The 17,770-nt window shown below is 52.8% G+C and overlaps 1 protein-coding gene across 1 annotated transcript; it reads left to right on the forward strand.

Moving 5' to 3' along the window:
• The first annotated feature begins 1,132 nt into the window (after nucleotides 1-1,132).
• RND2 (Rho family GTPase 2) lies at nucleotides 1,133-4,671 on the forward strand. The gene is made up of 5 exons (XM_037148637.2): nucleotides 1,133-1,368; nucleotides 1,847-1,934; nucleotides 2,730-2,839; nucleotides 3,536-3,670; nucleotides 3,859-4,671. The coding sequence occupies exons 1-5, from the start codon at nucleotides 1,267-1,269 to the stop codon at nucleotides 4,111-4,113; spliced, it is 690 nt and encodes a 229-aa protein (XP_037004532.1). The 5' UTR covers nucleotides 1,133-1,266; the 3' UTR covers nucleotides 4,114-4,671.
• Nucleotides 4,672-17,770: the final 13,099 nt, after the last annotated feature.

Here is a 17,770-nt window from a genome sequence, read left to right on the forward strand (position 1 = left end):
GACGACCCTAAAACCTGAACAGACATCAGATTTGGGGAGCCAGCCACTTGTGGACCGGAACCCAACTAAGTTGTTCCTCAGACCCTGACTGTACCCATTTGTGACCTGTTTCGTGTGGTCTCTAGCACTGGCAAACTTGGAGCAGGGAGATTGAGTCGTTAACACTTTCCATTTGATTTTGTTTGTTAAAGCAGTCTCTCAATTTTCTCTTCTGTAAAATGGTGAAAATGTTGCTTGGTAAAGGGTAAAGATAAAATTAAATCGAGTATCCTCGATTCAAAGACGAGCTTTTAAAAGGTAAAAGATGTCATATAAACGCAAACAGCGGCTCGATTATTGTTAGATTCCGATCAAGCCTGAAATGACAGAGCTTGTCTCTGGCTGTGACTCTGGGCAACTGGATCTGCAGGGCTGTGACTCTGGGCAACTGGATCTGCCTCTTCTTCACTCCCCAACTTCGTCTCCCCATAGTATCCACCAGAGGACGCAGCTCCCCCAAAACTTTTCACCCTGCTCTTAGCTGGAGAAACTCATTCTTGCCTCCCCGCTAGTCCAGACCCGCAGTAAGTCAAGATAGCCCCAGACTAGGCCATCCGTTGCCATGGGGACGGAAAGCCCTGACGTCACCACTTTCCTGGTGGGTGTATTGGGAGTCTGGACCCTCCTAACCCCAAGACTCCCTGCCGGGACATGAGCATGGAGGAAGGAGACAGAACCCGAAAGGCTCCCTCCTCCTTCTACATCTCGTGCCCCTCCTGCTAAGGAAGTCGATGGTTGTCCCCGCGCGTGTCCGCACTAGCACAACAGCGTGCCCGCTTGAGCAAGCAAAAGGCCTGAGCTGCGGGCTCTTGCTGATCCCACCCTACCCTTCAGAACTTCGCCCAAGCTCCCCCCGCCCCCATCCGCAAGGAAGTCAAATCGGACGAATAGCCCGACTCGGCCTGCCCCAAAGCGGCAGGGGCCCCTTGGATCACAAAAGCGCACTAAAACCTTGCTCTCAGGCCTTGGTTTCTGGGGGTCCCCCATCCCCCCCCCCAGCTCCCCTGAGCCCCGCCTCTCGGGCGCGCGGGCGGGAGGCGGGGCCAGGGGCGCGGCCGCCGGGCTGGGGGCGGGGCAGAAGGGGGCAGCGGCCCGAGGTGGGGGCTCGGCGCGGGCCCGCGAGATGCCGGTGTCGGCGGCCCGAGTGGCTGCAGCTGCAGCGGCGGGGGAGGCAGCAGCAGGACCCAGGAGGGGGGCTGCGCCGCGGACCGGCGCGTAGCCGGGACCATGGAGGGCCAGAGCGGCCGCTGCAAGATCGTGGTGGTAGGGGACGCGGAGTGCGGCAAGACGGCGCTGCTGCAGGTGTTCGCCAAGGACGCCTACCCGGGGGTGAGGGACCCGCGTCTTGGCAGGGGGGAGCTGAGGCCGCGGGGTTGGCTGACTGGCGCCTGGGGCAAGGACAGAAATGGGTGCTGGGGTGAGCAGGGACGAGAGACAGAGGCTCAGAGGACCATGGATGGGGTGGTGTTGGGGGCTCTGGAAGGACTGCAGAGGATTGAGATGGGAGGAAGTCAGGATCAGGGTGAGATGAATGGGGTTTGGGGGAAGCAGAGGATCCCAGAGCGGGCGCTCGCGGGGTTTCGGAGGTCCTGGGCATCGGAGAGGGGAAGAACTAGGGTCTGAAGGGGCTGGAAGAGGGTCTGAGAATCTAGCAGATTCCCTGAGGCACCGCTCCCAGGATCTCCCGTTTGCCCAACACCAGCCAACTTGTGTCCAGGGGCAGGGCTGGACGGGGTGTGGGAGTGAGGAGGGCATCTATCTGGGGTGCAGACTGGAGGATCTCATCTTGACCCGTCCGTGTCTGCAGAGTTATGTCCCCACCGTGTTTGAGAACTACACCGCGAGCTTTGAGATAGACCAGCGCCGCATTGAGCTCAACATGTGGGACACTTCAGGTAACCAACTCTCTGGGGTCACCCTGACTTCCAGGGTGACCCCACCCTGACCCCTCCTGTGGCTAGACCTTTAGGCTTCAGGTCAGTTCAGCCCATACATCTACTTCTAGGCGGAAGGAAAATCCATTTTTTGCTTAAAGTCAGGGAAACTGAGGCAGAGCTTGCTGACATATGTAGAAGCCATGCCCTGAAGGATAAAAGCCCAGTATCCAATCCCTTCTGCTGGATTCTGCCTACTTGGGAAAGTTGAGAGAGAATGTTTGTTTTTTAATTTGGGAACATGTTTTTTAGGAGATTGGACTGGGCTTCGGAAAGACATTTAGAATTTCTTTGGGTGTGGGAACTACTTCTCCAGACTGAACCATAGAAATTTGAGATCAAGTCCCGGGAGGACGGGAGAGCGCTCTGTCCCTTGTCCGAAAAGGAGGAGGGTTTTTATTTTCACTCTGGTCCCCTAGAGGTCATTACAAGATGTCTGTCAAAGCCCAGGAAGCACATGCAAATTTTTGTGAGAATGTCGAGAGATTTCATGAGCCTTCAATCTTTTTGTGAAAAGATTGAATGATTACTTTTCGAGAAACCCCTAGGGAAGCAGAGAGCTGTTTTCTGCCATCTAACCTCCCCCCCCCCCCCGCCTCAGAGAAACAGACTCCTTAATGGGTATTAATAACTGCTCTTTTCTATTCTCTGCTCCTAGCGTCTCTTGGCCAGGAATGCTAAGGTCTCCCCATTCCCTTCCAGGCCTTCCCCCCACTCAGGACCCTCATCTGCCCTCTCCCCACTGTCTTCCCTCAGGTTCCTCTTACTACGATAACGTCCGGCCCCTGGCCTACCCTGATTCAGATGCTGTGCTCATCTGCTTCGACATTAGCCGACCAGAAACACTGGACAGTGTCCTCAAGAAGGTGGGAGCCTGGGGAGGCAGGAAACTGGGGAGGCGGGGAGACAAGAAACCTCGTTCCTGACGTTCCTGATGCAACACAAGCCATCAGCTGGAGAGTGTGCGGAGCTCTCATGTTTCCTGGAAATCAGTTCTCAGAGCTGGATAGGGCATCTGGGGGGTATCGGGGAGAGGAGGGAGAGGTACTCAAGAGATTTCTTAGCCACCCTCCCCTTCTCCCATGGGCAGGATGAGAATGCTGCTCCTGGAGCTCAGGAAGGTCCTGTGGTCTCCTCTCCAGGCCCCTGTTTCCATGATAAAAGCCCGTGGTGAAAGGACAGAAGTCAGCTAAGGCAGCCCCAGTTCCCAAGTGGGGGAGGGGAGGGCAGGGCTGAATCGCTCTGTTCCCAGGAACAAATTTGGGAAAGAGGATGGAAATGGCCAAGCTCCAGGCTGGCAGACTCTTCATGGCCCATGAATGAGAAGCAGGGCACAGAACAGACAGCCCCACCCGGGCCCTCCCTTCCTGCTCCTTCTCTCACACCCGCTCCCTGCTTTCAGCCCAAGCCCACCATTCCCACCTCCTTCTCTCACAGGAGGACAGTGCAGAATGGTGTTGGTGTCTGCGTGCTGTGAGGAAGGGCGGCCTCCTAGTGTGGAGCACAGTACATCGTGCGCCTCCTTCTACCCCTCTGTAACTCTGTTTTCTTTCCCCAAATAGTGGCAAGGGGAGACTCAGGAGTTTTGCCCCAATGCCAAGGTTGTGCTGGTTGGCTGTAAGTTGGATATGCGGACCGACCTGACCACATTAAGGGAGCTGTCCAAGCAGAGGCTTATTCCTGTTACACATGAGCAGGTGGGACCCTTGACCTTTGACCTCATCCCAGCCTAGCTCTCCCACTTCGGATTTGAAGATGCCCTATATTGTTTACCCCTTGTCCTAGCCTCTGGCCTCTGACCTGATGCCTTGACTGCCCCCCCCCCACACCTTTCTGAGCTGCAGGCTACTCCTCATAACTTTCTTCATCTACTCCACCCATCCAGGGCACTGTGCTGGCCAAGCAGGTGGGGGCCGTGTCCTACGTGGAGTGCTCCTCCCGGTCCTCCGAGCGCAGCGTCAGGGATGTCTTCCACGTGGCCACAGTGGCCTCCCTTGGCCGTGGTCATAGGCAGCTGCGTCGTACTGACTCACGCCGGGGACTGCAGCGATCTGCTCAGCTGGCGGGACGGCCAGACCGGGGGAACGGGAACGAAGGCGAGATACACAAGGATCGAGCCAAGAGTTGCAACCTCATGTGAGGAGCAGGGGAGGGACAGAGTGGCAGGAGGGGTGGTGCAGGGCACACTCGTTCCCCTGCCTGCACCCTGGCTTCCTGGCCTCTTGACTCTGGCTGGGACTTCAGGGCAGGCTGAGGGAGCAGTTCTCCTAGGCGAGGGGCCCAAAGGCAGAGGGTGCCACCAACCCCTGCATCATCATGCCCCTCCTCTCTACAGGAAGGTGAGGGAGCTAGCAGGGCCAGCATCTGGGCCAGGAGCTGAGGTGGGTTAGGGGGGCAGGGGAGCTGACATCGAGTGGTGACCTTGGTTGAGACTCAGCCTATGAAGGGTGCCTTCCTACCCTACCCCAGACCCCATATCCTGGTCCTAGCTTTCTTCCCTAAGAAACGTGTCCACTCCACGACTTTCTACTTCCTGTCCTCTCACTTCTAGAGCTGTTCTCACTCATCCTAACCTCCAGGCAAAATGCACTAAATTAAAAAGCAAATTGAGAAGCCCCTCCTCCCATATACCCACCAGTCCTAGCTCCTTCCTCTCTTCCCCCAACAGTCCCCAAATAAAGCCCATGTCCATGGAAAACGGCTGTGGCTTTAGTTTTGTTGCTTTCAAAAAACAAACAAACAAAAAACCAGTCTACCAATCTCTAGCAGCAGGAGGGAAAGTTAGACTCCAGGAAGAACTGGCTCACAGAGAAGCAGAGGAAGTCACGAGTTGGATCAGCAGTATCCTTTTAGGAGCCAAAGGTGGGGAAGTGAGATATTTTGGGATATTCATCTTAGTTAATGTCCCAGATGATCCTAAAGCCATTGGGGGATTCTCAAGTAGACTGATGTGCAATTCGTTACTCCTGCCAGTGTGGGAGGTGTCCTACTGAGGTGGTCCAGGCCCTTTGCTCATCATTTCTGTACACCCCCACCTTGGAATCTTCTAGTGCCCTGGGAGTGGGGGTAGGGAGGGCCTCAAAAGCCTTCACATCACAGAAGCTGAACCTGAGCAGAGTGAAGTTGGCCAGGGAGACAGAGGTTTGATTCTGGGGTCTCCTCAGAGTGGGGCTGGGGGACAGGGCTTCTCACCCTCCTTCCATTCTGAGTTCCTTAATGATTTTGGAGGGAGCATCCGCTGAGTTTAGGGTCACCCCCCAGCCCCCTAGAGAAGGAAAGCTGGCAGAGGGGCCCGCCGGAGCGCTCGTTGTCAGGAAAGACAGTGCTGGTCTGTTTTGCAGGAGTCTGGTTTCACATTGTCCTGTATTCCCTCCCTGGCTCGGGTCCCACTGGCCTCTTTTCGGTGACATTCTCCCCCAGGAACCATCCCGGGCCCTCCCCTCCCCCAGCCCCAGACAGTTCTTCCAGACACACTCTGGGAGAGAACGCAGACCTTCCCCTCCCATCTTCTGGGCTCCCCCTTAATTCACAGCCCATCCCTCCCTTAGTCATTCAGCAAATACATACCGAGCACCAACTGTGCGCCAGACACTGGCTTGGGCGACTGAAAGGACCAGTCTCTTTAATCTGGGGACCAGTCCATCAGGAAAAAAAGGTACCGCAGGTGTGACAGCGCCTTGGCGATGGGAGCCAGTCCTCTGAGCCAGGGCCTGAGGGTTGAAGAGGAGTTTGCCAGGCAGGAAAAGGACAGGAAAGGCGCTCAGGACAGAGGGTAGAGCATGTGCAGACACATGGACATGAGAGAGAACATGGCACGGTTGGGGCTGCCGTGGCGGGAAGGGCAGAAGGCAAGGCTGGGATGGTACTTTAAGGCCAGTGCAGGGCCCACAAAAGAACCAGGGCTTTCTTCTGAGGCGGTGAGGAGGCACTAGGGACTTCAAGCAGAGAATGAAATGGCCAGATTTGATTTTTGGATAGATGGTTTATCTGGATGAGGTGATGGATGTTGGGGGGATTTGGCTCTGAGATGTGTCATTTAAAATCTCTTCTCCTGCCCTGGCCGGTGTGGCTCAGTTGGATGGGCATCCTCCCAAAAAGGGAGAGGTCGCTGCTTCCATTCCAGGTCGGGGTACCTACAACAGGCAACCAATCAATGTTTCTCTCTTTCTTTCTCTCTGCCTTCCCTGTCTTTAAATACATAAAATCTTTATAAATAAATAAATAAATAGCTTCTTCATTCCCCAGGGCCCAGCCTTGAGTGGAAAAGAAATCTGTATCCACTCCTGGCTCCTCAGACACCCTTTTCCCTCCATCCCCTACAGGCCCCGGTCCCCCAGGGGATTCTGGGACAGCTTCAGGGGATGGGGCACCCCACCCTCTCAAACTGTGACCTGGTGAGAGGCTGACCCTGGCCCTCCACAGGGACCTGGATTGAGGGCGCTGGGAAGGGCTGGGCTTCCCAGGCCCACCCCTCAGTGTCTAGTCCCAAAGGACCAACTCCTCCCCCACAGAGAACCATCAACTTGGAATTCTGGGGCTATGTGGCTTCTCTTTTCTTTTTCTTTGCATTGATTTTAATTATTAGAATTTTTAAATTTTTATTTAATTTTGTTGTCTATTTTAGTTTTATTTTTTCACAAGATTTTTATTTACATATTGTTAGAGAGAGGGGAAGGGAGGGAGGAAGAGGGAGAGAAACATCAGTTGGTTGCTTGGGACTGACCCCACAACCCAGGCATGTGCCCCAAACCGAGGACTTTTCACTTTGCAGGACGATGTCCAACCAATTGAGCCATACCAGTTGGGGCTCTTTTTATCCATGTTAGAGGGGGTGGGGGAGAGAGAGAGGAACAAAACATCAGTTTGTTGTTCTACTTATTGATGCATTCATCGGTCGATTCTTGTATGTGCCCTGACTGGGGATTGAACCCACAACCTTGGTGTGTTGTTGGGAGGATGCTCTAAGCAACTGAGCTGTCCAGGGCCAGGGCCTCTCTTTTCCACTTTGGACTTTGGTGCGAAGCAGGCTCAAGCCTGTAACAGTGAAAGTGCAGTATTTGTGCCCCTCTCTACTCCCAGCCTCCCTCTCCTGCCATGGTCGGGAAGGCAAACGCATTTCAATATCCGCCGAAAGCAAACATAATTAGGAAGATAAATCAGTTGGAGGAGCCCCCAAAGTTTAATACATTTCCAACACCCCTGGCAACAGATTTCGGTCCCCTCCGTAGGTGTTGGTTGCAGACGTCGTATTTCCAGGGAGGGGTTGTGCCTCTGCACTGAGGAGCCCAGTAGGTAGGAGGTGGCAGTGGGGCTGTTACCAAGTCCTCAGAGCCCCTGCAGGCTGGAGGGAGGGAACCTAACTCCCACCCCCACCCCAGTGGTAGGAGTCAGACTCAGCTTCCTCCTCTGCAGCTGTTTCCCCCGCAAATTAGACACCCGTTTGGGAAACAATGTAGCCTCGTTAATCACTTAATGAAATAAACAACTAATCATGCTGTGATGCTTTCAGTGTCTCTTAACCTCCGCAATCAGCCTGTCCAGAAGGGAGGAGGGAGAAGGAAGGGCTGGGGCAGGGGCACGGGATGGGTCCAAGCCCTGAAATGCTTGAGCCGATGGAGGGTTATCTTGGGATGCCAGCCTTCCCAGGAGGGACAGTCATGTAAAGAGCTTAAGAATTGGAGGCAGAGGTTCGAGGGCGAGGGTCCCAGCTCTTCCCCTTCCTCCCTGGGGAGCCTCTGGCAAGGCCCTGCGCCTGTCTGAATCTCAGTTTTCACATCTGGAAAAAGGCTCCACATTGACCTCGTGCTGTTGAGGAAGATTCAGAGGAGAAAGGACACAGAGAGCTGTTTGACCCTTAGTGAGGGCTGAGCTGATGACAACCTGTATTTTTTTTTACAACTTACAACGTAGACATCCAGTGCTTTGGAGCTGGGCCTGAGGGCATCAGGGGAGGCTTCTCGCAGGGGGTTCCTGTGCTAGGGATTCAAAGGCTAGAGCAAGGCAGAAACACAGGAAGGGGAGGTGGCTGTGCCTTGTGGACACACCTGTCCTGCGGACAAGAGCAAGCTGTTGTGACTCCTCCAAAGACTAGGGCTCTTGGTCCCCATTTTTCCAAATGCTCCCCATTACCTTTCCTGAAGTCCCTGGGTGAGGACCCCATGTTGCCATGGTGACCCCACCCCAGACAGACTGGTTTTGAAGGCTGAGGGAGGTAGGAGGAAGGGGCCCTGACCCCGAGGGTGCCGCTGGACACCAGCAATCACACAGCTCTCTCCGCCAACTCCACACTCGCTTCCCCAGGAAAGGGGTTCCGCTCTTCCGTAGAATCCCCCCTTCCCTCTGTGCACAAAAGACTTTGTCTACCCACTCCAGTCCCTCTCCCGCCTCCCCCTGCTGGGTTCCCAGCCCCTCCCCATCTCTCTAGCCAATCCCCCACTCCCTCTCCTCAAAGTTTGGGGGTGAGGCTCTGAGAGGGGGAGACTCCAGCTCGAGGCCGTGGGGTGATTCTCAAGCCACTACATCCCAGGAGCCAGAGAGACAAGAGGGACGCGTATGTAAGTGCTCCTACCCCCAAGAAAATGCCTCTGCTGTTGACTCCTAAATAACAGATGTCTGTCTGCATATTAATGAGGTTGGACGAATAATTGGTGAGTTTTTCATTCAGTGTCAGAATGAACCCAGAGGCCTTATGTTCATGCACATAGATACCCACTCACCAACCGCCCGCCCCGCTCTGCCCTCCCCCCAGAACACAATGAGACAGACGCAGATGCCTGCCAAGCTTGACCCGCAGAGGGAAGGGGCAGGCTGGGACCTGGGGGGACTTCAGCAGGAGGGAGACCTCCAAGGTCTGGGACTGGGCTTGTCAGGTTTCTCCCTCTTGATTGCCATCTTCCCCAGGCCCCCAGGGGCAAAAGCTTGTATTTGTGAGATTTTGCCACTGTGCAGAAGGGGCCCAGAGGAAGGTAGGAATCTGGGGAGCAGGCACTGCCTAGGGGAGAGCAATGAAGTGGTGGCTTCTGTCAGTGAGCTAGTGCCTCCCCCGAGCCCGGAACCAGCCAGTCTCTTGTCCTGCTTTTCAGCTCCTGTGCCAGGGTGGGAGACGGAAGAACAGAGGTTTTGGAGTCGGACAGGTACCACGTACCAGCTGGGTGCTCTAGGACAAGTTACCTAACCTCTCTGGGCCTCTCACTCTCCTTGTCACCAGGCATACTTACATACCGTGCAGTATCAAAAGGACAAAATGAGATCGTGTCAAGTGTCTGTCTTAGGGCTTGGTTTGTAATAGGTCATGACACATATGTGTCCCCTCCTCGCCTACCCCCCCTACACACATACCAAGACAGTTTGAAAATTGCTACCTCTCCTATCGGCCCCATCCTTGCTGGGGCAGAGGTTAATCAGAAGTTTAGTAATTACCCTGCCTGGAAACCGAGAGGAAGGGATAGATAGGGGCAGGAATAGAAAAAGAATATCAGGTGGCCACAGGAGAGAAAACTGATGGAAATGAGGTCTGGAATAGAAGGAAAGAAACTGCAGAGATTGCCCTGGCTGGTGTAGCTCAGTGGATTGAGCACAGGCCTGCGAACCAGAGGATCGCGGTTCAATTCCCAGTCAGGGCACATGCCTGGGTTGCAGGCCAGTTCCCAGCAGGGGACGCACGAGAGGCAACCAGACATTGATGTTTCTCTCCCTTTCTCCATCCCTTCCCTTCTAAAGATCAATAAATAAAAATTTTAAAAACAAACCACAGAGAGCAAGACCCCCTGAAGCAATGGGAAATGGCAGCGGGGAATGGGGTGCGTGTGGCTGGCAGGTGCCGTGCACACTGGGACAAGCCTAGAATCTGGACTCTAGATCCCAGAAGCTCCAGTTCTCCTGTGAACTCACTCTGGGACTTTACTTAGCAAGTCTCACCCACTCGCAGCATCTCAGCCTCCTCATCTGTAAAAGGACGGGGTTGGCTTGCTCTCTAAGGTCCCTTCTCATTGTGTCTCATTGTGTGAGAGTCCTCGTGGCCTGGGGGAGCAGAGGGGAGGGGAGGCGTACTTGCCACCTCCCCACTATGGCCCGTCAGTCACTGTTGCTTTGTCTCTTCTTTCCCTTGGTAAATGGATCTGCTGCGCCAGCAAACAACTGTCCATTGTGTCCTAATGAGGGACGAGCAAGGAAATCCAATCACTTATGATGCAAATGAGCGGCGGCTGCAGCCTGGCTCCCCCTCACTTCCACTGAGTGCCTCTCTCCCCCGCAGACCCCAGCGCTGCCCCACTGGGCCTCTCTGCCTAGCCCCAGTTCCCGTCTGGTCCTGGAGGAAAATGGGGGAGGCCCTTTCCATTGTCACCCATTGTCTCTCCCTGCAAGGAGCCTCAGCCCTCACAGCCTTGAGAGGCCCAGCTTCTCTGTCCTCTCTGGGCAGCTCAGTTTTTGTTTTTAACTGAGGTGAAATTCACGTAACATACAATTAGCCGTTCTAAGCTGTACAGTTCCGTGACATTGTGTGCTTTCACTGGCTGCTGCAGCTACCACCTCTCCGGGCTCAGGAGTTTTGCCCTCTGCCCATCTGCACACTCCACGGCCTCCGGCATGGCACAGGGCAGCTGCTGAAGCCTCAGCCAAGGTCAAGGAATAATGGAGGCTGGTGTGGTGCTAACAGCGGAGAAAAGTCCACAGCTGGCTTGCGGGGAGGGGAACAAGCCCCGCACTTTGGGATGGAGCCCCTGGAGAAGGCTTGGGCTTCGGTGGGAAGGGAAAGCTCATCAGTGCCTTTCTCAGAGCAGACCTGGCCGTATCTTTAGGAAATGGTCTCTTGAATTCCTATGGAGATTTCTTACCACCTTAAGTTCTCTGGTATTTGGTTAGACACCAGATCTTGGTTTCCGTGGCTTTCAGAGCCTCTGTGGGCTTGGGGATGACCCCACTTTGGCAGCTGCGGGGCGCCCTAAAACAGCCCTCACAAGCCCCGTGCCTCCATGAGAGATCTGCCTGCCCCCGCCCCAGGGACAGGATTCACCAAGGGGAGATTTTCTACCTACTTGGCACCAGTTTATTCCAGGGTCCTATAACCCAACAGCTGGGAAAACCAGCATAAGTTGTCATTTGAGTTTCTCTTGCTAATATACAATACCATTTGGTTTTGTGTCGTTTTCAAGAGAAGATGGCAAACATCTGCTTACTGGTGTGTCTATTACCTTCAGATTCACCTTTTTTCCCCTTCTCTAACCTAGGATGTACGGTAATGCTTTAAAAATAAATAAACAAACAAACAATCAACTCCTCTGGAATTAACCAGTGCCAACTGCTGCAGAATTGCAGAGAAAAAAAAACTTTATAGGGTCACAAACTTCCTTTTATCTTCCCCAGCCCCTGCCCTCACTCAGCAGAGCCCACACTCTCTCTCTCCCAGACAAAACACAGTCCAGACAATGTAATGAGGGCATTGCCATCTGTGGCCTAATGAATAGGGACTCCTGGCCTGGTTAGCCCCAGGTCTGCCACCAATTCACTAGGTGACCTTGGGCACCAGCCTGGCCCTTAGTTTCATCACCTATAAAGTGGGGATAACAATCCTTTACCCCAGCCACCTGGGAACAAGTTGAGGAGGGAGAAATAATGGCTATACCGGCGCTTTGAACTTGCAAAGAGATGATCATGAACATCATAATTATTTCTACAGTGATGGCGGCGGCAGCTTATCTGTCCTGAGCAACCAGCCCAGAGGTGGCCTTGCTGGAGGATGCGTGGGTCGGGGAAGCTGAGCTTCTCAGCCTGGGTGGGTATTGTTTTGATTAATCACAAAGGGGCAGGCTTCGTGAGAGGCAAAAGAGAATTGAGGAGGAAATCTGTACGTGTGGGCTGAGGAGAGGAAGGGTGATTCATTGTTGGACATTTAGATCTTTTATATTGTTTTTGGAGTGAAGCAGGGTCCTGGAAAAGTGGAAGGGAATGACCGCTTCCAGTGGCAGAATGTCGAATATCGGTAGTTTACCAGGGACCAAAGTTTTTGAGGGTGGAGCCAGCAGTTGGATAAACCCTTTACTCAGTGAGACCATTCATTCTTCCTTGAACTTACTCATTAAGAAAATACTCCCTGGGTACCTAGCAAGGAATCTGCCAGAGAAGCACAGCGGGGTTACAGCGAAGACAAAGTGGTACTAATCCTACCCTAAGGACCTTCTAGTCAGACAGAGAAATAACTTACCAAAGGGAAGAAAGTGTCATAAATAAGGCAAAACTCCAGCAGTGTTCTAAGTGGGGAGGGGTTCTGGCCTGGAGAACCGGGGGAGGCTCTGTGGAGGAGGGAGTGTGGGTAGGGTGTGGAGATGGCAGAGCAGAACTGGTTCAGTACAAGATACAGTGTGAGCAGAATCTGTAGGTCCCCATAGTTATTGGTCAGGGTGCCTGAAAGAGAGCAGCAGGCGAAGCTTGGAGACGTTGGGTTTGGGCTTTGGAGGCAAAGTCTGGGGAGATAGCGTGTGTGGATCAGAGAAATACATCCTTAGAAGACTCTGCTCTCTGGATTGGGTGCTCCCTCTCACCCATTCTGGCAAGTGGGGTTCTTACTTAATGGTATAGGGAGCCATTTCAAGCGGTGTGGAAATGTAGCTCAGCTCCCACGTGGAAAACCAGTGGGGATTGAGTCGGCACACAGGACCACGCCCATGGAGAGGTTTTCCCGTGGGGAATCAGGCCTGCATTGTACCTAGGCTGCTATGAGACTTGCTTTTGCTAAAACTCCCTTATCCTGAATTGAGGCAGAAAGTGCTTACTGTAACTTCCAAAAGTCTGTGCTGAACCTCCCAAGTATGGAGTGTAACCAGTTCAACCACTTTCCCCTTGGTCTGCAACATCCTTTTCTTTGAAGTAGTTAGCAACATTCTTTCCTTTATTATCTGTGAAAGGTAATCACCTGCAGCAAACCGGTGCACAGTCAATGAGGACCGTCCTTGGTGTACTGTGCCCAGAAAAGCAATAAAAGCCTGTCCAGGCAGGGGCCAGGGCCCTCTCTCTCTCTCACTCTCACTCTTAGAGAGCAGCCATGCCGTCCCTTTTTCTCCACAAAACTTCTGTAGTCCATGTGAATTTGTTGGTCGCAGCCACAACACACACGGATCCTGCCGGCCAGGATCTCCACCAAAATGGATCTTTCCTCTCTTCCACAACCTTTATTTATTTATAAATGTGGCCACCTCTCACAATGGGGAACCTGGCAACCCACTGAACCATCCCAGCCAGGGCTCCTTCCCTTTTGCTTCAGTCATCTCCTCCCACCTGCCTGCTGTTTGTCCTCTTTGGGTCGTTCCCGTCACAGGTCTACGGGTCTGCCTGCCTCTCTCTTCTCCCCTCAGAGAGCCCGCTGGTAGCTGACTCTCACAGGGCAGGTCGTCTGTGCCTTGCTCTTCGTCAGTCAATAAAAATAAATTACAAAATCATTTGTTTTATTTGTTCTTGTTACCTTGAGGGCGGTCTGAAATTGCCTTTCTTTGGAAAGCTGTATTTGCATATTCTCTGCGCTGGAGTCAAGGGCTGCAGCTGTGGTTTCGCTGCAATTTAAATATTGATAACACCTCCTAAACCGCTAGCTGGGGATTTTTTTTTTTTAAACAGCCTGGCCCTTCTGCTTCTAGGCTGCTAACATAATTTAATCTTTGTCCTTTGCTTTGTATTTGTTTAATAGGCCATTTTGAAGTCAACTGCAACCAGCTGCTGCAGCCTCGTAGGTAGGAACTAACCATTCAGCCCATAAACCTTAGTTTTCCTTAACAGCCCTAAACTAAGATTCAGTTCACTCTGGAGACAAAAGGTTCGGCCGTAGGTAACACTTTATACCAATTAGCACCCTCTTTCACTAAGCCAGGTTCTCAAACTTGAGCTTGTTTCTAAGTCAGATTGCTGGGTACCACCCTGTTTCTAATTCAGTAGGTGGAGCATGAGGCACCAGGATTCGCATCTCTAACAAGCTCCTAGATGATATTGTTATCTACCTTCGGTCCCTACCAAGGGACCATTGACGCGTGCACTGCCTTGCAGTGCCCGCGGTGTCATGGATGAGACAGGAAAATAATTCACACAGACTACCGAGTCTTGTGGATGAATAGGGACGGCATGGCTACTCCCTCAAGTGGGGAGCGCCTCAGAGGGGCTTGACCACCCTCTCAAGGGGAGAGCCCTCTGACCCTTGCCTAGACGGGCTTTTCTTTTTTTTATTTTTTTATTTTTTTGTGCAGGAGTTCAGATACAACTTATTAATCATTGTTAGGCAGTAAACAGTAGATAGCATACAAAGAACTATTAGGGCTTCTTCTAAATCAGGGTCTATCAGCTAAAAGGCTACAAAACTTTGGGAAAACAAACCCATTTTCTGCCCGACCCTTTATCATTGAACTAAGAGCATTCTTAGTAAAGCAGATTTCACAGGATTTTACATATCCTTTCTCAGGGCTGATCACCCGGGGAGCCCGCCCTTTCCAGCACAGGGCTGCACTGCCCTCTGTCATTATTTCAGGCTTAAGTCAGGCGGAGGAGGCAGATAGCCAAAAAAATTTTAGAGACTTCTCTCGGACTCAGGGGAGTCAGGCTTTGTCAAAGTCAAGGGACCAGGGTCCATCACCCCTTCTCCATAGCCCCCGAAGTCCTTCCCTGGGGCCACCACGTAATCACGCCTGTCTTAGGTCAATCCTCCCTTGAGGAATCTTACCTGTCATTGGCTAACATACCAAGCACTGGAGGCCAGTTATAGAAAATGGAGCAGAAGCGGAGGCACTCCTGCCAGGGAGATAAGCTTTGTCTCCTTAATGGCTTAAGGTCCGAAGGTCACTCACTCAGTCTTAGCCATGGGGCCGGGGCGGGGGGTGGTTACAGCTCCTGAAACCAGGCAGGGTGGTTCCCAACAGACCATGGTTTGAGAGTCACTACACTTCACTGCATAGTAAGCTGCTTATGATTCCAGGTTCCTGAAACTAGAAGACTGAATCTCTTGTCCCTTGGGCCCCATGAAATGGGATGAGTCTCTGTAGTTCTCCATCGGCTCAAACCATTGCTTAAGAGTTCCCTGATCGTTCAGTTTCATCTCAGGATCAACTCCCCTCACACCTCCCCAACCCCTGCTCTCCACAGGCCCGGGCTGTCTCCAGGTCTCCTTAATTACCTACTTGCCCAGATTCATTTCTTTAATTTTCTCCTTGTTATGGGCAGATTTACAGGCTGTTTGAGGGAGCTACACATCACTGAAGTACGGGAAAGAGGCCTCTGGCTCAGCCATCTTACAGCCTTTGATAAGCAAACTCCCAGGGTGCCTGGCTAGCCAGCCCCCTTCTCTCTTGGGCTCCTGAGGGTGGACCTGCAGCCCCCCTGCACCCTGCCTACTCTATGCGCTGCCTGCCTCTGGCGCTGCCCTTATCTACTCCTCGCAGCCTTCACAGGATACATTCCGGGCGGCTTGGCTCCTTCTGCCTCCAACCCCCCCAACACTGATTTCTTCCCTTTGCTCCTGTGTGTTTTCAAGCCAATACTTTGTTGGTGATTCCGGTTGTACTTTTGAGGAGGGAGATAATCTATGTTCTTCTGTAGGGCCCTCCCTGCGCCTGCGTGACAATCCCTCTTCTTCCTTTCCAGCTCCTTTGAAGTACGTTTCCTGAAATTGTTACCAGACAGGGGGCCTGGCCCTGAGCGGGTCTACCCAGGGCCAGCTGTAGCATGTGGGTTCTTGACTTTGTGCAGGAAAGCTTTCACAACACGAGTCCAGGTGGCTGTTCGGATGAGTTTATTAAAGCTGGGGACAGCGAGTGACACAAGGAGGGGCTGAGCATGAAATTAGTCAGGAGAGCATGGGCGGGGCTGCCTTGGCTCACTTGGAAGTCAGAACAGGGGGCCTTGGGGACAGGTTCAGGGGATGAGCCTGGGACAAGCTGCCAGCCGCCCACTGCCTTAGAGTTTAGGAGACACGTGCCTGTGAAGATGTAGGGGAAGAAGGGAATGGTGCAGTGCTCCCCAGAGGGAGATCATGCACTTGGTACCTTTGTCTTGAGGCTTTTATCTCTCTCATGCAGGTGGGAATCTTAGGGGAGGTCTCAGGGGAGGGCTCCAGCAGAACATGCCTCAGTTCTCCAGGTGTGGCCCTTTCAGGGTCCTGGTCTCCACTGATTGGTCAGTGACAGGCAGATTAGTCATGGCACCTGGTTCTGGCCTAGCCCACCTGGTTTTGCTGCTTTTCTGGGCCTGGAGCTGAAAACAGTTGAGGCCTGGATGTTGTCTCCGGAGAGGCAAGGTTACCTGGGGGCGAGGTCCTTGTTTTCCCAGTTTTGCCCCCTGCAGGCCTTCTGCCCCAGCGACCATCTGCACCTGTCTGCACCTGGCTGTGCATTGCTCAGCCACTTTGTTCAGCCGTCCGTCTGTTTCCGGATTCCGCTTGCCAAGGAATTTTCCCAGCTTTTTACTATCCTGTCTCAAAATGAGATAAAGGCTGTACAGAAACTAGTTCCCGAAACACTGCTTTGCCCAGAGAGGGTTAAAAACTGGGATGGAAAACTGGGGAGACATCTTAAAGCCAGAGGTGAAAGGAACAAGCGGATTTACTCCATCATCAGGTGAGACTCTAAAACCCAGCCAAGCATCATGAGGCAGGGCCAGAAGTTGACTTCCAGGAAACGGTTACAGAGCTTTTAAAAAAAAAAAAAAAAGAAAAAAGAAAATCTGGGGGACAACTGTTGGGAAACTGAGCCAATCACAGAAAACGTTTTAATGTGTCTTAGTCATCCCTGCTCTCAGCCAGGATTCCTGGGAAGGCAGGCTGTCCTAGATAGATGTTGCCTTTTCTATTAACCCATCAGTGATGGGGGCTGCAGGCTGAGGCCTGGCTCACCCCCAGGGCCCAGCAAGCCGTGGCTTGTCAGTGGAAATGAAACTTTTGACCAGCTGGGTGTGTAGCACTTGCTTCCTGCCTGCCTTTACTGCCAACGCTGAGACCCACGGACCCCCCCGCAGGTAGACAGGGGTTGGCATGGGTCCTAGAAAGGTCGTGCTATAGGCAAGGCTGAACCAGAAGGCTTTGACATCTGAAAGGTAAGCAATCATAAGCTGGGATGCTGCAGGGGAGCGGAAATAGTAGCCGCCACAATCCAGTCCTGTAAGTCCCTTTGCTTAAGGCTGCTTTCCCAGGCAGAGCTGCCGCTTGGAGGCAGGACCCTTCTGCCAACTCCCTCCACGAGGATTAGACAAGTTGGAGTGCTGGTTCCCCTCATAGCCCACTCCTCTCCCTGAGTTCTCTTGAGGCTTGAAGCAGTGACTTCTGACCCGGGGTTGGTGACCGATGGTGATGGAAAGCTGATTGATGGGATAGAAAGGGCATGGGTGCATTCCTAGCTGTGCAACCTTTTGAGCAAAATCTTTATTCTCAGTTCCCATTCTTCAAATGAGGTGACAAATACCCACTTCATAGAGCCGCGATGGTGACTAAATGAGATAAAAATGTAATAATGGCAGCTCATTCCATTTTCCTCTCTTCTTCCCTCACCTGCCCACCCTCCTTACGAATACGGCAGCGCTGAATTGTGAGATTTCCTTCTCTTTGCCTCACAGAGGATTCCGGTCTATGACAGTGTAAAGACCAAGAAACGAGGACACAGACTAGTACCCGTGGATTAAGCACGTTAATTCCAAAGATGCCCTCCTTACATTTCTGTCCGCTGGTTATTTAATCAAATAGGAATTTAGGTACTGCTGTGAAGAGGCCCTGTAGCTGCACTGAAGGTAATGGACTGTGAGACAGACGACCACCCTGGATTACCTGGTGGGCACAA

The sequence above is a fragment of the Artibeus jamaicensis genome, unplaced genomic scaffold (genome assembly GCF_021234435.1).
Source record: "Artibeus jamaicensis isolate MK-2021 breed Jamaican fruit bat unplaced genomic scaffold, CSHL_Jam_final contig_2259, whole genome shotgun sequence".
NCBI classification, from domain to species: Eukaryota; Metazoa; Chordata; class Mammalia; order Chiroptera; family Phyllostomidae; genus Artibeus; species Artibeus jamaicensis.